At 54.5% G+C, this 17,326-nt stretch overlaps 1 protein-coding gene across 2 annotated transcripts; it reads right to left on the bottom strand.

Annotated features, from left to right (window-relative positions):
• Window positions 1-8,720: 8,720 nt before the first annotated feature.
• LGALS12 (galectin 12) lies at window positions 8,721-17,105 on the bottom strand. 2 transcript variants are annotated; one of them, XM_044919569.1, is made up of 9 exons: window positions 17,037-17,105; window positions 15,278-15,366; window positions 14,938-15,151; window positions 14,001-14,120; window positions 13,437-13,475; window positions 12,800-12,826; window positions 12,224-12,312; window positions 9,430-9,580; window positions 8,721-8,867 (listed from the first exon to the last, which is right to left on the bottom strand). In XM_044919569.1, the coding sequence occupies exons 1-9, from the start codon at window positions 17,103-17,105 to the stop codon at window positions 8,721-8,723; spliced, it is 945 nt and encodes a 314-aa protein (XP_044775504.1). The 2 variants fall into 2 exon arrangements, with proteins under 2 accessions (XP_044775504.1, XP_021540632.1); XM_021684957.1 differs by lacking the exon at window positions 12,800-12,826.
• Between the last annotated feature and the right edge of the window lie 221 nt (window positions 17,106-17,326).

Here is a 17,326-nt window from a genome sequence, read left to right as displayed (position 1 = left end):
TTTCATAAATGCCTTGGTGTACGATGGAATTCGGTCTGAGGTTTGTTTCATTATCATCAGCTGAGGGTGAGGCCTGGGGAAGTGGCTCACACGAAGACACGCAGACATTTCCATGGTTACCATTAGGTGCCAACTGAAACCCAAGAAGTGCGCAGGAAGGTGACAGCTCAGCTGATTTGCCACAGTGGGGGCCAGGCTCCCGCTCACAGAGATGGTTCTGGGGCCACAGCAGGCCCCTCGCAGGTGCCGGCCCCCTTCCTCTCCACAGGGTGGGCCCTCAGCACAGACAGGGGGGGTCTGGCCAGGTAAGGGGTGGAGGTGGAGGGACAGAGCCCTCTTGCTTCTCCCTCATTGCTCCTGATGCCTTCGAATGAAATGGACATTCCAGACATGAAAACAAAATAAATACAAGAGTTGGAATCCAATCTTTTCTTTTCCAAATAGCAGCGGTAGGTTGGGGAATCAGATCTCACGGGAGATGGGAGCTCCAGCCTGGAATTCTGTCAAGGAATGTTCCCTGGGTCAAGACCCAGGCTCCCAGCAGCTCTCCAGGGGCCAAGTAGTAATATTTCCTCACTGCTGAATCCATTGTAGTTTAACTTTGTTACTTTTAGCTAAAGATGTTCCAGTGAATGCAGTGTATACTTTGTGCCCAAAAGAACCTAACCTAGATGCATCTGTGCTTTTGCTGTGGATGTGGTGCTTCCACCAGTCACTCTCCAGTCCCTTCTAGCCAAATACCTCCTGAGAGTTCAGTTCCTGAAGGGCCGTGAAAGAATGTCCTTGCGGTAGATGGGATTATTTTTTCTCCCATTATGCTCCCTCACAGTAATAGATTATACCTCCCTGCCATTATCATGTGACTTGTCCATGTTCCTCACTGACTTCTGGCTTGGTCATGGGATCTGCTGTGGCCAAGGGGAGCAAAGGAGCACACAGGTCAGTTCCCACATCTGAGCAGAAGTTTTATTATTTTTTTTTTCTTTTAGAGTTTGAAATGCACATTTATTTTTTTTATTACGTTATGTTAGTCACCACACAATACATCATTAGTTTTTGATGTAGTGTTCCATGATTCATTGTTTGCATATAACACCCAGTGCTCCATGCATTATGTGCCCTCCTTAATACCCATCGCCAGGCTAACCCATCCCCCCACCCCCCTCCCCTCTAAAACCCTCAGTTTGTTTCTTGGAGTCCATAGTCTCTCATGGTTCATCCCCCCCTCTGATTTCCCCCCCTTCCTTTTTCCCTTCCTTCTCCTAATGTCCTCCATGTTATTCCTTATGTTCCACAAATAAGTGAAACCATATGATAATTGACTTTCTCTGCTTGACTTATTTCGCTTAGCATAATCTCCTCCAGTCCCATCCATGTTGATGTAAAAGTTGGGTATTCATCTTTTCTGATGGCTGAGTAATATTCCATTGTATATATGGACCACATCTTCTTTATCCATTCATCTGCTGAAGGGCATCTCGGCTCTTTCCCCAGTTTGGCTATTGCGGACATTGCTGCTATGAACATTGGGGTGCATATGGCCCTTCTTTTCACTACATCTGTGTCTTTGGGGTAAATACCCAGGAGTGCAATTGCTGAGTCATAGGGTACCTCTATTTTTACTTTTGTGAGGCACCTCCACACTGTTTTCCAAAGTGGCTGCACCAAATCGAGCAGAAGTTTTAAACGAGAGTGTGTGGCTACGCTCAGCTTCTTCAGCTCTTGTGCCCTTTGTCGCGAGGAAGACATGTCCCAGCTAGAGGCTGCTCCTTCAGCCGGGATACCGGCATGAAACCCAGATGGTAGAGGCCTGAAGTCGACAAGGCAAACTCAGCTGAGCCCAGAAGAATCTCAGCTGACTCCCAGTCCCCAGGTTATGGGAAGAACTAAGTGTTTGTTGTGCTAAGCCCCTGGGCTCCCCCAGTTTTTTTGTTAGCACTGCAAAGCTGATGAAACCCTCAGGTGGGAGTCAGGGATGTTGTGCTGGCTTCAACAGTCGCCCTCCCTGGGGCCAGAGATGGCTGCCCAGGGGCACCATTTCTCTTCTGCTTCTCTGTGTCAGGGGGTCCCTGTGTGATTGTCCATCATGGTCATTTCTTAGGCTTCAGAGTTTTGTTCACTGCTTGGTTAGTGCACGATCGACTCTGAGCTGGGCAGAATGAATCTCAAAAGCGAGATTCTTGGAGTTTATCTAGAAGGTGGGGCAGGAGACCAGCAGGTACCAGACTCGCTCAGTCTCTGCTTCATGATGTCTATGCCGAGTCCTCCTGCTTATAAGGGAAAAATCTACGGTGGGTTGCCTCCCTCAGTCTGCTTTGCTGGTCTTGGGGAGAGTGGGCACCAGCTGCTATTTTGAAAACTCGTGTGAAAATTGCATTATTATATGAAAGCCTGCTTTCGCTGGGGGGCTTTGAGGTCTTTGCCGAGGGGCTCTGTCTTGTCTGTGTCCACAGGGCTCAGTTGCATGCCTGGTGTGTAGGGAGGGGCAGGCACGGTGAGTGATACGTGAAGGGAGCTGGGTCCTTGTTCTAGAAGCTGTGTCTGTCTGGGCCTTGGGGGCCCAGCTTGCTCACACTCAGCTCGCAGAGGAGCCTCTGTGGGGGGAAGCCTTAGGGCTAAGGAAGGTGAACTAATCCCCACCCTGCCTTCCTCTGCTCCTGGCCAGGGTTTGGAGCTTCTCACTCCTGCAACAGCACTTCTGTCCCTCTCCTTCCTTTCACCGTCTTTGCTCTCAGTTACAGACCAGTCTTGCCCAGGCTGTGAAGAACCCAGTCCCAGCAGCCACCCCCCCCACCCATTGTGTCATCGAAGTTGCAGGCAGGCTTGGTTTCAGTTCAGTGGTGTACCGCTGAAGACCATCCCTACGCTTGCCATACCCTGGCAGAGAGAAGGGAGTCGCTGGGCCCCGGGTCCTGGCCCCGCTGACCCTCCAGCCCCTCTTCCATGTGGATTTCCTCTGTACCCATTCCAGGCCAGGCCCTTCACCGGATCCCAGGGAGGAAGGAGCCGGGGCAGCACACCGGATCCTGCCCCAGTGGAGCTCAGAGCCCACAGGGAGGTGCAGACAGACACGGGGAATCCCAGCAGGACAGGATCCATGCAGAGGGAGGTGGCAGCTGAGCCAGGCTGGGGCCCTGAGAGCAACTGCTCAGAGAGGGATGTCTGTGTGGGGGAGAAGAAGAAAGGAGGGGTGGGGAAGGTGACTGTGACTGAGACAGCCAGATGTGCAGAGGATCAGAAGCAGGGGCCAGCTCTGTGGTGAGGAGAAGGGCAAGCCAGTCAGCCTGGAGCCGGAGGGCAGGGAGGGTGAGGTGGGCTGAGGAAGGGCTGGTTGGAGGGCCTGTGAGCTGCCCAACGTGCATGCCCTATGCCCTGAGGCCAGGGGAAGTTCATGGCCAGATGTGCCCTTTGGAAGGCCACAGTGGGTCTCGGGGAGACTGGATGTGGGGTAGCAGGGACAGGAGGCCAGGGAGGCTAGTCAAGAGGCTGTGGGGGTCACAGAGGCAGGGACGGGGGCTGCCCTGAACCAAGTTGGAGGGTAGGAAATGGATGAGGAGGAAAATTCAGGGGAAACTTCTAGAGTTAGCATTGACTGGACTTTGTGGCTGAACACAGATGCCGGGGGTGGAGGTGGAGGTGGGTTCGAGGGAAGGGGCGTGTGGGGGAAATGGTGGATTTAGGATGGCCCTCTTTTGGGATTGCGTAGCCTGGAATGAGGGGTTGGGGTGCTGGATGTCATTCTCCAGATCAGGAACACAGAAGAAGAGGAACAGAAAAGGCATTGATCCTTGCAGCTGGGGTGTTCTGGGTCGGACACTGACAATAAAGAAAGGGGTATGGAAGGCAGGGCCATGGAGCCACTAGTGGGAGATGTGGGCAGAGGGGAGACCCAGCTCAGCTTTTTCACACAAGTGACCTTGAGCAAATCACCATCTTCCGGGAGCCCAGATTCCTGCCTCTGAACAAGGCGGGATAATGCTTCTTCCTCGAGATCTTGCTCCCTGGCCAAGCTGGCTGTCAGGACATCAGCCAAGGCAGAAAGGCATCCCAAGGCCAGGAGAGGATCTAAGGAGGGGCCTTGACGTGGTCAGGGACATCATGAGCAGGGGGTGCTGGCTTGTGGTCAGTCTGCAAGGAAGGAAGGGGCTCAGCATGGACTTCCCAATGTTGTCTTGGCTGGCTGTGGTGCTGGGACGTGTTGGGAAGATGCTGGGACATATGGTGTCATGACAACATGCGTGCAGAAGCACGGCCACACACAGGAACATGCATGTGAACACACATCTGAATGAACGTGTACTCCCGGGACACCCCCTCCTTTTCCATGACTCAGGGGTGGGATAGCGGGTCATTTTTCCCAGACTCCAGTGTCTGGCATCTGCACAAAGGGAGCCCTCTGAGAGGGACAGTGGGGCCGGGCATACCTCATGTGACAAGCGCTCGCACCTCGCTGCTCTCCCCGTGCACGGATGGAGCAGGCCAAACGCCAGACCCGGCGACCTGCTTGAGATTTTTCGGAGTGACTATGAGCACAGGGCCATCCACATGGGAGACGGGAACGTGGCCCCTGCAAGCGGGGAAAGATCTTCTGTTTAAACATCAGCCCTTGGGTTTAGACACATGAGTGTGTGCCTACTGACTCGTAATACAGTGTTCTTGCCTATTGAGCACCTTGGATTCTTTGGAAATAAAAGACTCTGGAACCTTATTCTTTATAGGATGGCAGGCATTTGTTGTACATCAATTGAAGTGCATTTTTTTTTGGCAAGCCCTCGCATGGGTCCCAAACAGAATTTCTTTGCAAAACGGTCCACACAGTGTCAGCCTGGCTCCACGGAGAGAGCGGGCCCTTCAGAATTTGTGAGTCCTGCTTCTGACTCCTGGCGCCACAGCGATTCCCCCCGGAGTCGAGAGTGTGTCTGTCTGTGATTCCCAGTAAGTTCTTCACATCCTAAAGCAACCGGGTCAACAAACCCCCTGACTACCACACAGGCCCGGCGTGTGGAGGAGGTCATCAGTTCTGTGAAGGAGAAGATCGTTGAATGGAGGGCGTCCACCCATCTGGAAAGCGATGGTGAGCACTTCATCACCCATCTGAGATACGGTCCCCACAGGTGAGACGCTTTGGGTGTGAGGCCCCATCTCCTAGGGTTCTGCTCGTGCTGGGGGAGGGGGCGCTGGCAACATGGGGGGCAGCATAGTATCTCTCACATTTCCAGCAAGAGCCACTGTTCATTGAGTTCCAACTCAGTACGAGGCATTTTAAGTAATTTTGACTCATAAACTCACCACCATCCCGCTGGGTTGATGTAACTGCCCATAACTTTCCATGCGAACATGCATGCTGAATTGGCCCAAAGCCGTGACGTCTAAGCTCGTGGAGCAGTGGGATTTGACCTCTGTATGCTTCAGGGGCATGTTCAGGGGGATAGTCAGCAGAGAGCCCTGAGAGCCTGCACTGACCAGGAGACAGGGAGAGCTCGTTCTGACTTTGGCACCCCCAGCTCAGCTCTGCGACCTCTGATAAGTTCCTGGGCCAGTCTGCCTGGCTTTCTCCTTATCCTGTCTGCATCACAGGGGTTTTTACACGAATGAAGTGTGTGGGAGAGTGATGGAAAATGGACAGGGCTGCTTACATATGAGCTTCACAGTCCTTTGGGGTGATCAGAGCAATGACTTACCATCCCTCTTCTACACTGGAGAGAGCTGAAGCTCAGAGAGGTCCCGGGGTCTACCTGAGCCTCATGAGCATAGGTCCTATCACCTTGAGTCTGGCACTTTCTCCACTCTTCCTCCTGCTCTTGGTTTGTACTAGGGTCTTGCCTCCCTAATTTGGGGTGTCCCCACCTTCTCTGGCATTGCTACTTTATCCTCCCCTCTACCCCGCCCTCCCATAGCCTGGGTCCCATCCCTCAAGCCTGGCTGTCAGCGGTCTGGTCACTAGTCCCTATCAAGGGCTGTGCTGGCCCTGCCTGAGGCGTCTTCTTTCCTGAAGCAATTTCATATGTCAAAGGGTATGGAAATTTCCAGAGTCTTCAAGGCCTAAAATAGTTATTCTCAATCCTGGCTGCATGTCAGAATCTCCTGGGAGCTCTTAAAATATGCTGATGCACAGACCCCACACCCAGACATTCTGATTTCATGGCTCTGGGGTGGGGACCAGGAACGAGCATGTTTTAAGAACTCCCCAGAAGTCTGGAATATGCAGTCAGAGAGTAGTTGCAGGTGGAAGTAGGTGATCTTACTTTGAAAGTGTTTGTGTCTTGCTCCAGGAGATTGCTTTCGAATGTATTTCAGCTTCACCATCCCTTTTAATAGAGTGTCTTTAATATATAAGTAATGAAAGCAAGGTTCTTTCTCTAATCATTTCATACACTAATTAATTGAACTAGTTCTGAATGGCTATCATGTTCTTACTTTCCACGGACTAATCTTTTTTTTTTTAAGTGTTTGTTTATTTAAGTAATCTCTACACCCAATGTGGGGTTCGAACTCATGATCCCAAGATCAAGAGTTGTATGCTCTTCTGACTGAGCCAGCTAGACGCCCCTCCGGACTAGTCTTTTTTTTTAAATTGGGTTTATTGAGGTTGTTAAAAAAGGACCACAGTGGTGTCACTTAGACAGAGTTCTCAAACTGGGGCTTAATACCCAATTTAATCGCAGTTTCTTTTTTCTTTCTTTCTTTCTTTCTTTTTTTTTAAGATTTTACTTATTTAGGGCGCCTGGGTGGCTCAGTTGGTTAAGCGACTGCCTTCGGCTCAGGTCATGATCCTGGAGTCCTGGGATAGAGTCCCTCATCGGGCTCCCTGCTCAGCAGGGGGTCTGCTTCTCCCTCTGCCCTCTTCCCTCTCGTGTTCTCTGTCTCTCATTCTCTCTCTGTCAAATAAATAAATAAAATCTTTAAAAAAAAAAGATTTTACTTATTTATTTGAGAGAGAGACAGAGAGAGCATGAGCGGGGGGAGGGGCAGAGGGAGAAACGGACTCCCTGCCGAGCAGGGAGCCCAATGCGGGACTCTATTTCAGGACCCCGGGATCATGACCTGAGCCGAAGGCAGATGCTTAACAAACTGAGTCCCCCAGGCGCCCCTAATTTTTTTTTAAAGGATAATGAAGAATGAAAGAATCCAGATTAAGTAGGTCAGATACTATATGTTCCATTTATATGACATTTTCTAAAAGACAAAATGTAGAAATGGGAAACAGATCCTCTGGTGCTGGGGTTAGGGATGGGGTGGAAGAGGTATATTACAGAGCAGTGACACAAGAGTTTTTTGGAGTGATGGGGCTGTTATATGTCCTGATGGTAATGGTGGTGGTTACACAAATCCACATATATATTAAAACTCAGAATTTTACCCATTCCTAAAAGTCAATTTTATTAATATTATTATTATTATTATTATTATTAATAATAATAAACTCACTAGAAGTATAAAATGCAGTTTAAAACTTCCAAACCACTATAACAGAAAAAAAAGGTGGGGAGGGTGATAAAGATTTCATCAATCCAGTAGCAAGCAAGAAAGCTGAAAATATAGGAGAAAAACTAGCCCCGGAAGTGGAAAACACAAAATAAGATGGTATAAATAGATCCACACATACTAGGAATCACAGCGGATGAACCATGGCCAGGCATGTGGCCATCCTGCTGGAGCACATTTCCAGCCTTCCCTGCACCCAGCATGGCCCCGTGACCTACTGCTTGTGGAGGAGATGGGAGTGTGCACAGGGTGTGCCAAGCCCAGGCCGGGGCTTCTGAAAGCAGGTGGGCCTTAACCACATTCTCTAGTTACTTCCTCAGTGACCGAAACCTAGGGATGGTAGCTGCCGAGACTCAGCCACCCAGATGATGCCGATGCCCTGGCAATGCAGGCGCTGTGGCTGGGACCCTCCTGAGGGTCCACGGGGAGCAGAGCTGCACCACTGACTGGGGACCATTTTCTCCAGAACTGTTAGATGAGAAGGAAATGCATGTCTCAATTCTTTTTTTTTTTTTTAAAGATTTTATTTATTTATTTGACAGAGAGAGACACAGCGAGAGAGGGAACACAAGCGGGGGGAGTGGGAGAGGGAGAAGCAGGCTTCCCACTGAGCAGGGAGCCCGATGTGGGGCTCGATCCCAGGACCCTGGGATCATGACCTGAGCCGAAGGCAGACGCTTAACGACTGAGCCACCCAGGCACCCGCCCCCCCCTTTTTTTTTGCATGTCTCAATTCTTTAAGCCACTGTATTCTTTTTTTTTTTAAAGATTTTATTTATTTATTTGAGAGAGAGCATTGGGTGGGGGCAGAGGGAGAGGAAGAGAGAGAACCTCAAGCAGACTCCCTGCTGAGCACGGAGCCTGACATGGGGCTCCATTTCATGACCTTGAGATCTTGACCTGAGCTGAAATCAGGAGTCGCATGCTTAACCAACGGAGCCCCCCAGGTGCCCCTCAGCCACTGGACCTTCGAGTGTCCTTGTTAGGCTGCTCTACCTGCCCCCTGTCTGGGCCCTGCCGGAGGAGGGAGCCAAGTCCCAGGCTCCTGGTGGAGGGAGCCATGGAGTTTGGGGAGCCTTCTCGCTCCGGTGCCTTCCCTCTGCTGTGGGGCCCGAAGCCCCTGCAGACTCAGGTGGCGGCACGCGGTTCAAGCAGGGAGGAGAGTGGAGCCACACCGAGGGGCACCGGCCATGGGCGGGCCCTTCCCTTCCCTGGCGGGGTCTCCGGCTCACTTCTCAGTAGTGGACACAGTAGAGCTGGATGCTGCCACTGATCCGGAGCTCCCGCAGCCGCTCCAGGGCCTGCTGGCGCAGGCTGGTGGCTCCCAGGCCCAGCCCGTTGAGCGCCAGCTTCAGCCCGCCCTCCTGGCACAGGAGCAGCACCTGGGAAAGGCCGGGCCGGGCCTGCAGGCTTCCGGACAGACGGACCCTCCACCGCCTGCCTGACGTCCCCACCCAGCGAGCCCTCCACTCGGGGGTCACAAAGACCGGAACCGTGGGGCACCCGGTAGTGGGAAAGAACAGGACTGGGCGCCCACCTTGTCACCAGACCGCTGTGACCTTCATAAGGGTCATCCCAGCCCTGGGCCTCAGTTTCACCATCTGTGCCATTGCATTCCCTGAGCACCAGTTCTCAACCCTGGTTGCACTTTGGAGTCATGGGGGGGGAGGGGGAGGGGTGTTTTTGTTTTGTTTTGTTTTGTTTTGTTTTTAAATAACCAGGGTCTGCTCTGATTAATTACATCCGTGTTTTGGGAGTGGGCTCGCTGGCAGCCACACGGAGGGTTGAGAGCCGTGGTGTGGATGTCTGCTCCTGCTGGCAGGTCCTGGCTTCCCAGCCCCACATCCTCTGCCTCCCCACCCCCAGGACGCACCCCTGTCTCCGCATCGGAGTGCAGCTCTGTGCCCCGCCCCAGAGGGACCAGGCCACGTGGCTCTGACTGACCTCGAAGAATCGCTGCGGGTAGAAGAGGAAGGGGGCCGAGATCAGCTTCTTGCCCCCCCAGGGCGAGATCCAGGCCAGAGTCCGGTCTTCGAAGGAAGCCCTGAGCGTCACAGGCACGTGGGCAGCCTCGTCCCGCAGGCTCAGTGTGAAGCTGCGAGAAGGGGCGGGAGAAGGGGCTCCCTGACTCCTCTGAGCCACGGCTGCTGGACCCTGCGTGCAGGGATGGATGTGGGAGAGCAGCTGGAAGATTCGGCAGCTCAGAGGGGTGGGAACATCTGAGCGAGTCTCAGGCACACCTGAGACTGAATCCCCACGTTGCCACCCGCAGGCTGGAGGACCCTGGGGGAGCAAATGACCTTGCCGGGGACTCGAGATGGGGAGAATTACATTAGTAGTAGCTGACGTTTATTGGGGGCTATATGCTAGGTATCGTCTTTAGTGTTTTGCAAATCACGTGCGGGTTAGAGCCAGGCTACCTGGCTTCAACCCAGCTCTGCTGCTTTCTAGTCCTGTGAGTTTGGGGAGGTCACTTCACGTCTCTGTGCCTCAGTTTCCTGATCTGTAGTGTGGGGAGAAGAGTACTGTACCTGCCTTACGAGTTGTCATGGGTAAAGCGCTAGAACGGCACTGAGCATGTAATTAGCACTCAGATCACACCTACTGTTTAACAAATATCACTCTATAATACAATACCTCCCATTGACAGGAACAAAGGAGATGATGTATGTGAAATCCAGCGAGTGCCTGGCACACAGTACGTGTTTTACGGAGTCCTCACAGAAATCCTGTGCCTTGAGGTTCAGCAGCCCATATAAGTGACGAGGACAAGATGTCACATGGCTGACTGTTCTAGGAGGATGCCCCAGATATTTTCAGCTTTGGGAAGGAGCCAGCAAGGGCTCACCACTGGGAAGAAGCTCGGAAGGCAGGGGCCCTGGAGAGTGCACCGCACAGAGCCTCTAGCCCCAACCCCAAGCCCTTTCCCCATGCCCTTCCCATTGGCCTGAGAACTCCTGGAGGCCTGGGTGCCCTCCCCCCCTCCAATCCCTGTCCTGCACAGCCCTGGGCCGGGTAACAGACTCCCTCCAGACGCCTAGTGAAGCTCTGTAGCACCTGCAGCCGCATCCCCACCTCCTCAGTGCTTGCAGAGAGGGATGGAGAGGGAAGGACAGATTTTTAATGCAGTCCAATTCCGTGCCCTCCAACTCCGACTCCCTCTGTCCAATTCAAGCCACAGTCGCTTCCAGAAAACAACAGGAACAGCATTTATGTTGGCAGCCCATGGCGGAAGTGGCCTGTAGAAATGTCCTGGCTGGCCCACAGTGTTCTTCAACTTCAAAGTAATGCCATGTGCCCAGACTGGGAAAGTTTATATGAAAGATGGCTTCCAGCTTCTTTTTAAAAAATAATCAGAAGGTCTGGCCTGAGTGCCTCTATGGAAATACTTCTTCCACTTTACCTTCCCAACCCAGGGCTTCACTATTTATGTCACTTGTCCAGCCTCGGGGCATGTGAGTGAATTCATGGCCCCCGAGAAACAGCAGTTCAGTGACTTGCTGCATCACTAATAATAACCATCTGACTGAGCTAGGACATGAAGCTGGTATCGTGTCTCCAAGGTTTTTTTTTTTGGGGGGGGGAGGGTGTTCTTTCTACCCCTGGGAACTTTTCCATTTTCCCTCTAGGATTGAGATGACCTTTCTCCTTTTATTCTGATGGGGAAACTCAGGACTCCAGCCTCAGAGAGGTGTCGTGACTTCCCCAAGACCACAGAGTTTATAAGAGGCACAAGCAGGACTCCAACCCCGTTGTGCCTGGTTTGAGGGTCGTGCTGTGCGGGGCTGTGCTGCATACCTGCTCCAGAATTCACAGGCCTGTTCAAGAGCATGAAGGGCAAGAGTTTAGTGAGGTCAGGGACTCCAGAAAACAAAACCGAAACAGAAACGGAGAAGACAGGGCACTTCCCTTCCCTCCTGCCCCTCCACGGAGATCATTTTGATGACCACCACATTTGTAGAGCGCTTACTACGTGCCTGGCCCAATTCAAAGCATGCACACCACCCCTGAAGCTGGCACTATTATTACCTCTTTTTACACCCGAGGAAACTGAGGCACAGGAAGGAAAAGTGACTGCCTTGAAGGGGCACACAGATAGTAAGTGTCCTCAGCAGAAGTCAAACCCAGGCGATGTGGCCCAGAAAAGTCATGAAATCCAACGCAATTCCAGCAAGAAGGAAAGGGGGTGGGAAAGAAGGAAAGATGGGGAGGAGAGGAAAAAAGGAAAAAGAAAGTGAAAGTGGCTTGGAGCCCGCAGGTTTGGGGAGTGGAGCAGGAGAGCCCCCTGTGGGAGAGGTTAGGCAGCTTCCGTGTAGTTGGTGTGTGGCTCCAAGCTCCCACTGCCCAGCACTGGGCCTCCTCTTTGGGGCTGCCTGGCTGTGTTTCCTAAACCACTGCCCTCTGTCACCCTGGGAGGTCGAATTCTCTCTCTGGATCTCAGCCTGAGCCCTTAAAGGACCTTTCTGGAGGCCCCAGCGGCACCTGTGATGAGAGGCTAGTTGGCCTGACCAGATGGACAGGCAGGGAAGGTATTCCCAGAATTGGGGCTGTTGGGGCCGCAGGGGGAGCCTGAGCACCGAGCACCGTCCAGTGCTCAGTGGTTGGGACTGGCAATGAGCACCCTCCCAACCACAAGCTCCACGATGGGGCAGTGGTGTTGGAGATGAAAGAGGGGGTACTTGTAGAACTCATGCTCCACTCTGAGATGCTTCTCCCTCCCTTCCATCTGGATACTTACTCCTTTGGCTCCGGCAAGACCAGCCCCCGCAGTACGATGACCTGTCCGGGCCAGAGACCCCGGGGAAGGGCACGCGAGCAGGGCACCTCCTGTAGGAAGATGGGAGATGACTGAGAAGGGGAGCCCTGAGGGAGGTAAGTCTGCCTCTAGGCCTGCAGCCGGGAGGACACTCAGTCTGCTCATTTATTAAACATCTACTGCAGGCCTCGGCTCTCCTTGGCCTTTCGGGGCTGAGCTCAGTGGCCGCCCCCATTTCCCGGGGCGTGAGCACCAGATATGTCCCCCATTGCTGCATCCTGAACTGTAACAGCCTGTTCACTGGTCTGTCTCCCCACCAGCCTGCGAGCCACTGGGGGGCTGGGGCTGGCTGGTCCCTCTAACCTAGAGCTGGCACTGGGCTTGGCACAGAAGAGTATCAAATAATTGTTTGCAGAATAAATGGAGGAAAGGTAAAACGAAGCTGGAGGTTTCTATAAGGGAAGGGGGAACCTTGATGCTGAGGGCAGTTCCCACCAGGTGGGGTTGCCCCCCGGGGACGACACCTCCACCATGTGACCCAGGAGGGAGGTCACTCACCAGGCTGGGGCTCTTCAGCAGGAAAGGCTGTCGAGGGGAGAAAGAAAGAGAAAGGAGACATGGAAGCCATGCGGTGTTCGCTCAGCGAAAGAGCTTCTCAGTATTATTATGAAGAATTGGGGGTATCTGGGGTTTGTCTCTCTCAAAGACAACACAGGTGAGTGATTAGAGCCCCCGGGGGGGCCCTCTTGGATTCAGATGGACACTAGCTCTGGAAGAATGGAGAAGAACTGGACAGAGGGTCCGTCATCCACTTATTGTGTGGCCTCAGTCCTCATCTCCCTCTCTGTCCTACAGGCCGACCCCAGCTGCCTCGCCCAGTTGCTGAGGACAGAAAGCTCCAACCTGGCGGGATCTTCTGATAGGAGTCCTGGGGCTCTGCCCATGCTGGGTACCAACCCACCCAGTCCATCTTCCCAAGCGGGCCCCCGCTGGGGTTGGGAAAGCTGAATCCAGGCTTGCCAGCCATGGGGGGGCGGGCAGTATCCATGGCAAGTGCACAGTGAGGGAAGCTGGCTTTTGTCAACTTGGACAGCAGCCCGGCGAGTGGCAGGTCAAGCTGGGGGAGCTGGGAGCACCGGGGGTTCAGCTAGGGTGGCCGGAACCACCAGGGCCAGCTTGCTCCCCAGAGACTCACGTATCCAGCCGGATACTCGCTGCTGCCCTCCGCAAATGGCTGTCAGGAAAGAGAAGAGGCAACACGGGGGATTCAGGCCCCCTGCAGGCTCTCGAGTCATTTGCTGGGCTCCTGCCTACCCTGCCTATGCCCAGGAGGTGGACAGAGGTTGGCTTTGGTAGCTCCTCATTCTCCCTGTAGGCCTTGTGGGTGGTTCTCAAACCCGGCATTTGAACATGCTGATTCCTAGGCCCCACCTCAGACTTACTGAGTCAGAAGGTCTGGCGGCGGGTCCTAGAAATCTACATTTTTCATAAGCTCCTCGGGGGCGAAGGAGCTAGCTGCTCCTTGGGTCCCATGGCTCCAACGGTCCAAGTGGATCACCTCCTGGCCATTGCTCTCGGGTCCCCTTCTGGGGGCACCTTCTCAACCCCACTCATATCCCACACCTGATGGATCCCTTCCACCTTGGTTATGACAGGTGTGACAGGGCCTGCCTGGGGCAGTGGGGGTGGGGGAGGGGGGGTCCTGGGCCCATCCAGACACCAGGGGAGGTCAGGGGCCGTTGTCACTCAGGGAACTCACGTTGATGTTCAGGAATCCAACGGCCTCCACCTGGATGTCACCAAATATGGCCAGGGTGTCCACACGGGACAGCGGGAGCCGGTAGCAGTAATGAAGAAAGTGTTGTCCGTTCACACTCACCTGGAGAGATAGACAGACGGACAGCTCAGCAGCACCTGATGCGCGCTGAGTCTGCGCTAACGTGCCTGGCCTCGCTGGGTGCTCTTACCCGGGACGTCCCTCGTTTACCTTCACACCCACTCTGAGAGATGGGCACGTTTGACAGATGACGTGCCCATGGCGCGGGGAGCTTCCATGACCTTCCCAAGTTTGCACAGCTGGCCTGGGAACCAAGGCCCCTTTCACTGGCCCTCTGCCCCTGACACAGCACTTCCCTTCGTCATCCCTCAGCAGCCCCAGCCCCAGGTGAAGAAATGGGGTTTCAGGAGGCGAGACTACTCCTCCACCACAGGGCCCTCCCTCCACTGCTGGTTCCCATTGGCTCCCCTTTCCCCCGGAGAGGTCAGGGTCCTGGCATCTTTCTGGCAGGAGTTCCCATCTGTGGAGAAAGCCTTGAAATGGGGTTCGGGGTCCCTGCGCCCTCCACCACCCTGAGATGGGGAGGATGTGAGTACCCACCTCGCGAGGATCTAACGAGCGGGCACTTAGGGGCTAGAAAAGAGCCCATAGTATTGCAGGCGCTCTTGAAGAGCTTGCTAGCAATGTGGCAGTGGTGCCCTCCCCAGGGCCAGGCACGAGGGAGCTTTCTTGCCGCCATGGGTCCCAGGCCATGTGGGCCCAGGGCAGCTTGGAACGGGGCTCGGCAGCTGCTCGGTCCTCTCGGGTCTCAAGTCCTCCCAGTGATGGCCCTCCTCACAGTGACGTGGGGAACTCGGTGGAAGGAAGGAAGAGGGGAAGGATGCAGGTTCTAGACGCTGCTGCCCATCCCTCCCCTCACCTTCATTTCCTCGTTTCCAAAGAGAAAGAGGATGAGGAAGTAGGCTCCTCTCTGCAGGGGCAGGTGGGGCCACCGGGCCTCAGCTTGCCAGCGCTCCAAGTGCAGGGTGTTGCAGATGACGTGGGGCTTGGTGGTGTGGAAGCGAGGGTTGAAGTGGATGGCGATATCCGGCCGGGGATGCAGGCTGCAGCCGCACTGAAAGTCCACCTGGAACCTGGTGAGAGGTGCTCTCGAAGGGGCACCCCTGGTCGGAAACCCCGAGACCCCGAGGGCAGAGAGGAGCCTCCAGCTCGATGCCTCTGGGGCTGAGCCCCAGAAGCCCCGTGGAGCACCCCCTTACCTGCGTGCCTCTAGAGGGACCGCTCCCTGTAGCATGACCATCTTGCCTGCACGCAGGCCACCGAAAATTGTCGTGACATAAGGAAGCACCTGAAAAAGGGGAGAAAGCTAGCCACATGGAGCTGGAGAATGGGTCTTACAAGGGAGCCCCGTGTCAGGTGGGTGGGTGGGGAGAGAAGAACAAGAAAATTCCACTCTCCTGCCCCAAACAGAAAACGTCCTTATGGGGGAAAAATTAGTGTTCTCTTCCACCTTCTCACCTTTCCGGGACCCTCACATGTCAAAGCCACATTGCCCTGGAGAAGCCAAGTTCAGCTCCATCGCCCCCTTGCAGCACCAGCCCTGCCCCTCTCCCCAGCTCCTTGAGCACAGGAGTGTCCTCAGTGAGATTTTGCCCTGGCTCCAGAAGCCTAGTATCGAGATCCTGAGGACTGTTTACTGGCTCGAGCCCAGGAACTGGGGGGCGGGCAGAAAGGCTGGACAAGGATGCCTGGAGAGATACCCAACAATGGCCCGGCTTACCTGCCCAGGCTCACCTTTCCCCACTTAGAAGCTATGCAGAATTCCTAACACACAACACACACGTTTACAACTCCCTGCCTTTCGGGGCCACTTCCTCTGCTCTCCCTTGGCCCTGTGAGATCCAAGTTGACTTTCAGGGTTCTCTGACACCTTCTCCAAGCACTGTCCACTATGGTGACTGAGTTTTTCCTTCTCTCCCCTGTGTTCCCAGAACACTTCACTTGTATGGCTAGCTTGGCCGTTGGCGGGCTTACAGGGAGACCACGGGGCTGGCTACTTCCGTGGAGGCTCAGGCCACTCGGAGCTGAAGCCCTGTCTTTCCCTTCTGGGCTCAGCGCCTGGCCTGGCACAGCGTGGGCTCTGAATAGGTGTTTGCAGAACGAACGTGAACATGTCCCGGGTACACGTCGGCATAACACAAGACTGGCTTTCACGTATTCTCCGAACCATCTAGAAGATGCTGAGCCCCAACAGTGCTGCCCTCCAGGTGGGAGCTTGGCAGCCTGCAAAGCAAGGAGGGGTTGTAACCTGGGCAGCTGCTTCACCCCATCACTCAGGCCCCCGGGGAGGTACTGGAGCTCCCGGCAGTCAGAGGGCCCACAGCTTAGTCAGACTGAGCACCTCAGTCCCTCCCACTTCCCAGGCTCCAGGCCTGGCCTGTAATAATTACTGAGCTGATGCACCTCTCCCAGGGGGAGGGGGCCAAGTCAAGAGAAAGTGATAGTTAGCATTCATTAATGGGAGGGCAGAGTGTCCTGAGCATTCAGCCTCCTGTAAAGCAAGGCCAGACTTCAGAAAATCCATGTGAGCACTGAGCAGGAGGAGGACGTGAGGGGGACACCCATTCCCGAGTTGGAGGTACAACCTGACTCTCTTCCAGGCTGGGGATGAGTCTACCCTAGGTACTCAGTGCCCCCACAACAATGCTACTCAGCAGCCCCAGGTCCTCCTAGCCTAGCCCCCCATCACACAGTAGGAGCACAGCACTGACTTCAGGTTCTATTACTTTTAAAATGTAAGGACCCCGTGAACCCCATCATTCTCATCCAAGTGGGAATTAGCTGGTCAGCCACTTTGCTAAGCTCAGGAGGGCCTTCCAGAGTTCATGAGCAGGTGCTGGGGGAACAGGGCCCAAGACCGAAGGCCTCTCCACCCACCACCTGGGAGCCTGGGTCCAGCTGGAGTCGGGGGGTGGGGGGCCTGAGACCTGGAGATTCCAGACCAGAGTGGCTGCTCACCGGGTGGAAGACTGGCGGCTGCAGGATGAAGGGGTCAGGAAGTGGGTCCAGTTTTTCTCCAGGTGACATGGGGGTGGAGTGCCTCCAAGTCGGCATGCAGATCCAGATTCCAGGAGCCCTGGCCCTGCCCCCACTGGTCGGACTTGCCTTTCCCAGCCAGGAACTGAGGTGCCAGGGCAGCTCCCCCAGCTGTTAGCCTCACCTGCGCCCAGCAGGGTCCCCGTACCCCTTGCAGCAGGCCCGAGAGGGAGGCCTGGGCACTGGTCCACCCCTGGTCCACACCCCAGATC

This window comes from Neomonachus schauinslandi, chromosome 11 (assembly GCF_002201575.2).
Source record: "Neomonachus schauinslandi chromosome 11, ASM220157v2, whole genome shotgun sequence".
NCBI lineage: Eukaryota > Metazoa > Chordata > Mammalia > Carnivora > Phocidae > Neomonachus > Neomonachus schauinslandi.
The sequence above is the reverse complement of the archived record's forward strand: the minus strand, read 5'-3'. Positions and strand labels throughout refer to the sequence as shown.